The 7,547-nt window shown below is 55.6% G+C and overlaps 1 protein-coding gene across 1 annotated transcript in view; it reads right to left on the reverse strand.

Annotated features, from left to right (window-relative positions):
- Positions 1-7,184, reverse strand: part of HELZ2 (helicase with zinc finger 2) — a 28,365-nt gene extending 21,181 nt beyond the window's left edge. Inside the window, exons 1-5 of the mRNA XM_065414373.1 lie at positions 6,898-7,184; positions 5,959-6,142; positions 5,033-5,140; positions 3,745-4,268; positions 342-974 (exon numbers count right to left, since the gene is read on the reverse strand). Of these exons, the coding sequence (XP_065270445.1) occupies positions 342-974; positions 3,745-4,268; positions 5,033-5,140; positions 5,959-6,142; positions 6,898-7,169 (1,721 nt within the window). The 5' untranslated portion in view covers positions 7,170-7,184. The remainder of the gene's footprint in view (positions 1-341; positions 975-3,744; positions 4,269-5,032; positions 5,141-5,958; positions 6,143-6,897) is intronic.
- Positions 7,185-7,547: the final 363 nt, after the last annotated feature.

Raw genomic sequence — 7,547 nt, forward strand, 5'->3', positions numbered from 1 at the left:
CATAAAACACATCTCTCTCTAGCTTAGAATCAAGGTCCCCATCAGGAATGTATCCTGGTCTCCTTCCATCCACATCTTCCTGCCCCCCATCTAAGCTCAGATTTCTACCAAGAACAAGGGAATGCTTTTCTTTAAGAAATAATGTTGTCGTATTTCAAAAGCGGACCAAACGTTTGGACTGTTTGCAAAACTCTTGGCATCGAAACACAATTTAGTTTCCTTAGGAAAACCCTCACATCCCCATCACGTGTGAATCTGGCACAGCTGAGCACCCAGCCTTCAGTCTATGGCCTCCCAGCGTCTTCCCTTGGAGAAGAGCCACGGCAAAGCTAGCAAGTTACCTGTTGGTGTGAGTGCAGATCAGCACTCGCGTGTTGGGCTGCTTGATGATTTCCCTGGTGGCCATGGCCAAGGTGAAGGTCTTCCCTGTGCCGAAAGGCCCATAGATCAGAAGAGGAGGGACCTGCCTGGTGCTGGTGGCCTGGCTGGTGATGAAGGAGATGGCCTGCATCTGCTTCTTGTTCCCGCTCAGCGGTAGCGTAGGGGAGTGAGGGATGGAACAGGCTGCAACGTCGGGCAGGATCAGCCGCTCGTCCAGCAGCTGGTCCACCGCGTAGTGCCACAGCCGGAACTGCAGCCGGTCGATCTGGAACTGGATCTCCACCTTGCAGGAGGTGCCCTGCTGGAAGCCAAGCTCAGAGCAGCATCTCTTGGGGACGAGGAGCCAGATGCTCTTCTCCGTGATGGCCTTGCTTTCCACCTTGACCTCGTACACCCGGTTGTCCGTGGGCGGGTCAGGTGCCAGGAAAGCGGTGCTCACAGACCGGCTCAGCAGGTACCCCTCGTTGGTGTCCGGCGTTAGGGCACAAGGGGTCGGCACTTCAGCAAAGAGCTCACCAGGGAGGGCGAACTTCATCCCCATGGACAGGGTCTGCAGCATTGGGGTCAGGGAGACGGTGACCTGGAGGTTGAGCCTGAGACGAAGAAGGCACCACAGCTAACAGTGCTGACTGCACACGTCAATTCATCAGCAATATCCCCCCCTACGCGGGAGGGACTGCCTGCATCACGAGGATCCCCTCCCGATTCCCCACCTCTTCACCCCACGCTCTCCCCCCAAAGGACCAGGGCACCGGCCCTCTGTCCCCTGGTGACAAGACTCTCTCTGTGCTCCCCTAGATCAACCAGAGATCACGCTGAGCAGCGTTTTTAAATTAAATGACACTTGTTTAAAATGACAGCATGCAGACTTGCGGCGCCTGCGGGAGCAGCTGCTTTGGAGACTTGGTCACGTCACTTACTGAAAAGTTACACTTAAAGAACGGCAGTTTGGCAAACAGGTTGTCAATCCCCAAGAAACTCAACAGCACTAAACTCCTATGGGACATCTTCAAAAATAGGCTTAGAGAGCTGCCTGCGTATGTAACTCCTGCAGGTTGCTGGTAAGGAGAGCGATGCCCTAGGCGCCCATCTACCCTACATCGAGCTGGTGCAACAAGGAGCATAGACGTCCCAGGTGCATCCACTTCCTTCAGGGTGGGCTCCTCGTGGTGGGTCTGGTGGGGTGCACAGCACAGCTCCCTTTGTTTCTCCCCAAGTAGCAGCACTGAAAACCTCCACCCACGGCTGGCTCGGCACAAACCAGAGCCCAGGCGGTAGCCAAGACGTGGAATGCACAGCAGAGCGTTAGCCAGCCATACCAGCTGGTGCTCTCTGGAGACTCAGGGCAGGAGAATTTTGCCTTGCTGTTTGAAATGGGACAGGGGAGAGTGACCAACCATTGCACTCCAGATGAAGGCAGGCCCTGGAAGAGGCCATTTCCCTCCCACAGCTCGCTTTGCCTTCTCCCCGTCACAGACATTTCTTCTCCTCTAACCCCTCTACTTACCCCAGTGACCATCTCCTGACCTCCCCTGGGCCCACTCTCATCCCCTCTCCTCCGGCTCCTTCCCCTCACAATACAAACATGCTCTAGTCTCTCCCCTCTTAAAAAGCCCTCCCTCGACCCCACTTCTCTCTCCAACTCCTGCCCCATCTCCCTTTCGTCTCAAGCTCATTGGACACACTGTCTACAACTGCTGGCTGGCGTTCCTCTCCTCAGGTTCCAGCCTAGACTCTCTGCAAGCTGGCTTCCGCCCCATGCACTCCATGCAAACTGCTCTTGACAAAGTCTCTACTGACCTCTTCCTAGCCAAATCTCAGAGCCAGCTCTCCATCCTCATCCTCCTTATCCTGTCAGCCTCCTTCAACACAGTCAGCCATGCTCTTCTTAAAAGCCTGTCCTCCCTTGGCTTCCAGGACTTTTCCTCTCCTGGTTCTCCTCCTATCTCTCCAATCATTCGTCCACTGTTTCCTTCAGAGGACTCTACACCCCATCTCTGGGTAATCTCATCTGCAAACCCAAATTCAACTGCCATCTCTACCAACCCACAGATCTACCTCTGTCCTCTGGACCTATCTGATTCTGTCCATACTAAAGTCGCCACCAGTCTCTCCGACTTCTCCTTCTGGATGTCCAGTCATCAGCTCACGCTCAACAGGGCTAAAGCAGAACTCTTCATCTTCCCCCTGACCTGCTTGCTACTTCCTTTTCCGATCTGTGTGGGCAACATCACCACCTGGGTACCAGCTTTCATTCAGACCTCTCTCTAGGTCCACATCCAGGGTATGTCTAAATCTTACAGACTCTTGCTGCAGAAAATCTCTAAGATACAGCCCTTGCTATCCATCCACATGGCTAAAACTCTCATCCTCTCACACTGCAATGACCTTCTCTCTGGCCTTGACAAATGCGGCCTGGCCCCCCTCATATCCATTCAGAAAGCTGCGGCAAAGATCATTCTTCTTGCCTTGCCGATGTCCCCTCTCTCTTTACGTCCCTCCACCGACTCCCCACTTCTGTATCACAGCAAACATAAGCTGCTTGCCTTCGCTTTCTAGGCCTTTCACAGCCTACCCCCGCCCCATCCGCTCACTCACTATCCTGATGTTGCTCCCACCTGCGATCAGCCCATGACGCCAGCCTCCAAACACGCACTTGTTAAATTTTCATGCAAGCGCCTTTGTGCTTTCTCCAGTGCTCCCCATAAACAGCGGCAAAGCCACCTCCTTATCCACCTTCAAATCCCCCCTTCAAACTCTCCTTTCTGTGCACCTGCCAAAAGCCTGTCAGTGGTTACGCTGCTGGTGCGCGGAGACCACTGCCTGTCACGTCGACCAATAGCGTCTCACTGTTTCCTAGTGCTCCCCCACCATCTGTGATCTCCAGTCTTGTGCTTCAATTGCAAGCTCTGTGGGGCCGGGACCGTCTTTGTTCTGTGTTTGTACAGCCCCTAGCACAATGGGTCCCAGTCCATTCCTGGGCTCCGAGATGCTACAGTAATACAAAGAACAAATACATAATAGTTGTGGAGAGTGGAGGCTCCCTACCTCTGCCCCTTGCCCTGTTTACACCCCACAGAGCAGAATCTAGCCCTATATTATCATTCTCTTTCCTGTTCCACACGTCACCTTCCATGACAGCACCCCACTTCTCTGTGACAGGTCTGAACTGCAGCCGTCCCTTGGGACAATTCCTGCACAATTGGCATGGGGGGGGGGAATATGGGGACTAGACTTGAAATAGCACCAGGGACTAAGGGACAGAATTGGCACTGGGACCACTGCAGATAGAAGGAAGGCAGGCCCCTGAAGAGGAGGAGTCCTTCACCCTTACGGATCTGCCACTACTGCCGGGACACTTACTTGTCAATCAGGGTCTGCTCCGCTTCCTCCTCTCGGAACAGGAAGTCGTGCATCCTCTCCCTGTAGTTGAGGTGGGTGATGGGCGTGTTCGCAGCGCTGCCGGGCCGGAATTCCAGGGAGAGCGCTGGCGCTTTGTACTTGGCTAGCAGGTCCACCTCGTCACTGGTCATCTCCACGCTGGGAACGATCACCCGGTTGCCGCTGTGCCAGCGCTGAAAGTTCACAAAGCGGCTGCCCTCCGTGCCAGCCGGGACGTGCCGGGGGAGCTCCCGCTTGCCGATCTTGGCCTGGATTTTCCGCACCAGGACAGGGCGGCTGCCGAAGTCAAAGACAACCCACTGCTCATAGACTCCGAACGTGCAGCACTCCATGCAGACCTCCACCAGGCACGAGAGCTGCGGTGACGGCAGAGCCTTTAACCGCTCCCCCCGGATGTAGGTGAGGCCCCGCGGGAACCCGTCCCCTGCTAGGAAGAAGGTGGCTCCGGGATCTCTCTTCAGTAACGCCACGTGCCTCAGAGGCATCTGCCAGTTAGAAGGGAACAGAATACCCGGTGAAGAGAATCTCCCTGCATGAGACCTGCCGTCTGGCCACCCCCTCTGTGAAAGCCCAATAAAACTAAACAGGGAATGAGGTTTTCCCCCCCAATCACCCTATGGAATTCCATAGCAGGGAGAGAATTCCTACTGGAATCTACAAAATGGCCCCATTCCCTCTTCAGTTCTAGAGGGGTTTAGAGTGATTCCGAAGGACCTCTGTGGGGTTTCATCCCTATTAACCTCTTAAGGAATTGTCCATAAAGGGTCAGTCCTGGGACCTAGCAAAGAGCAAGCAAAAGGAGCAGAGATGGAACAAGCAAGACAAGATCCCTCCCTGGCCACATTCCCTCCCCACAAAGCCTGTGCAGGCGGAAGAACGTTTTATTTTGTCCTGAGCACCACAGCAGGCAGTAACGGGGCTCGGTCAGCACAGCCAGACCCACCTGCCTGATAAATGCTCGGCCCGTCCCCAGCCTTGTGTTTCAGAGCCCCGGCCCAACACAACCCAGGTCACAACTGTAACACCTCTGGACAGGAGCTCTCTCCCACTCTGCTCAGCAGGCCCCAGGAACAGAGCCTCATCTGCATGCCCCAACCTCCTCCCACTCCTTAACTGTGCAGAGACTCTCTCCAGCAGCCCCTGGGGGCGGAAGAGCAGGCAATTCTCTACCGGCGGGAAGAGCGGACTCTGTGGGGGGACAGAGCTGGTTTCAAACCTCTGGACTTTCTTTACGGAGAATCCGACTTACCTGGGAGTGAACTTTGAACTTCCACCAGTATCGCATCTTCCTGTCCTCTGAATGCACCCGCATGGGCTGCTCGCAGGTAACCACGACGCCATCAACCTGCTCAGAAAGCTGACGGAAAGGAGACAAGAAGAGCCCCGTGTTTCACCTTGCGATCGCCCCCTCGCAGCGCCTGCCAGCAAGCCCCAGCACGGTCAGCTGCAGCAGGGCAGCCGAAAGGGCAGGGCGAGGGATTCGAGCCCCCGTGCCTCTCGCCAGCGTAGCCAGCGAGCGCTTGGAAAGGTGGAAGGACACACGGCAGAGCAGGACAGCTTGATGCACAGGGTGTGTTCTTTAGCAGGCCTACTCCTGCCTCAGAGGAGCCTGGGAAAAGGGCAGCGCGGGGCGCGCTGGGGGCTGGAGGGCAGGGGCAGCACACACATTCAAGATTAAGTCTCAAATACATTTTTAAGATCTAATTTACATTTCACCATTTATCCCCTTCGTTTGCTTTCTGCCTCTCTCATGGTCTACAATGAAAATGGTCTGAACTCGTTATATTCACTTTCATTTCTAGTCCACTTCGCTTCCAGGCTCACATGCATTAGCCCCCAGGGTGCACACCCTACAAGGGAAGCATTATGTAAGATCAGGCCGCGGGGGTGATCGGCCCATACTGCTGATGCAGGTGGAGAGATATTGGGATGCACTTTTCCAAGAGCCTCTGAAAACACCCCCTTCGAACGTGCAAGTGCACACGGGGCAGCCAGGAACTCCTGCACGCAGCCAGCCAGTGCAAATGCAGGGATTTTGCATGTGTTAATGCTGCCGCCAGGTTTTCGCAAGGCCCTTTATCAGGATTCAGCTTTAAGCAAACTCAAAACCCTTCCAATCAGCCGGATCATTCAAGTGCCCCACAGCCAGCGTCCAGCCAGCAGATGGTGACGTACAATGAACACCTCGTTGCGGCACTCCTTGTACTCAGCAATGAGACGGTCCTGGTAGGAGAGGAGCCCGTCTCTCTTGGCAGATTTCTTGTTCCTCTCGACAGCCTTCGCTCTCTGGATCCACTCCTGCAGCTCCTCTACGGAATGGGCCTTGGTGCACCGTTCACCATATTCGCAGATGTCCCCTCTGTGGGGGAACAAATTCCACATGCAAAACAAAGCACACAGGATACTCTGAACAGCCTGAGACTGCATGGGGAATGAGGCACCCCCCGCCTCCTGCACAAGGATTAACTGGGGATTCCTAGCAGGCCACAGTGCTGGCAGAACTGGGACCAGCAGTGCCCCACTGGTAGTAACCAGTCAAGCATTTTGTCTTCTGTCGTCATCTCAACTTGCTCTGGCCAGAGTTAGGCGACGTGGCAGTAACACCACCTGCACCCTGCGTGCACGATCGCTTCCCCCATTGCCAGCCCAGCTGGTGCTGCACCAGTGCAGAGTTATAGGTCCCGACTACCCAGAGATGCCCCAGGCAGGTTCTTCACCCTCTTCTCTTGAGGTCAACAAGAGCCCAGGCCAAGGAGGCACTTGAAAATTAACTTCCCCCAAACTTACCCCCTTGTATCCTCCCTGTCCTAATAAGGAACCACCCCAAGCTGGATCCTGCTTCATTTTACCCTGCTAGGAGACCATACACCCAAAGTCCCTGCTTGGTTCAGGGAGAGATTTTTAACCCTTTCTCCTCCAAATACAGGGCAGGTTCTGTACACACGAGAACTGTCACACCCCAAAGGGACACCAAACATTAGGCCAGCTGGGTTGTTTCTCTAGACAGATGATCTAGAATCAAGTCATCAGCCCGCTGTGCCCCCTCTGCAGGGACCCATGCAGTTTGCTCATCGCCTGCTAGGCAAGGCTGGCTGCGCAAGGCTGCCCCCTTACCTGTTGCACAGTGTGAATGTGATCAGCCCATAGGGAGGCGTGCGGTGAGCCCACTGGATCATGGTGTCGGCCGAGACCATCTGCGCGTGCTCCACCAGGGAGCAGTGGTTCTCGAAGCTCTCCTGGGAGCTGAAGGTCACCAAGCAGGCCCGGCAGTAGAACTGGACTTGGGGCTGCGCTGGCTTGTCGCCGTTCTCGCTGCCCGTCGCCACGGTCGGCAGCAGGTCTGAGCGCACCAGGCCGCGCTTCTGCTCAGCCTCCCACACTGCCATCTCCACCTCGCTGTGCGCGTAGTTACACCGCTGGGCCCCGTGCTTGCACGGGTTGCCTCTGGAGACGAACATGCAGTAGCTGAGCTGCGACATGAACTCCGGCCACGGCCTGATTGCAGTGTACTGCTTCCTCCTTCCGTCGGTAACCACATGGACCAGGAGAGCTTTCCCAGCACCGTGCTCCTCACAGAGCCCAGCCAGCCCCCCGGAGGATATTCTCTGGGGACTTTGGTAAAAGCAGAGTTTGCAGATCTCCTGGAACTGCCCCCCAAACTCGCTCCGGATTTCCCCTGCGGCGCTGGGCGCTTCCTGGCTTGGGAGGCCTTTTGTACTGCCTGCCGTCTGTGCCTGGAGCACCATGGCTTTCAGCACACGCCG

The sequence above is a fragment of the Emys orbicularis genome, chromosome 12 (genome assembly GCF_028017835.1).
Source record: "Emys orbicularis isolate rEmyOrb1 chromosome 12, rEmyOrb1.hap1, whole genome shotgun sequence".
NCBI lineage: Eukaryota > Metazoa > Chordata > Testudines > Emydidae > Emys > Emys orbicularis.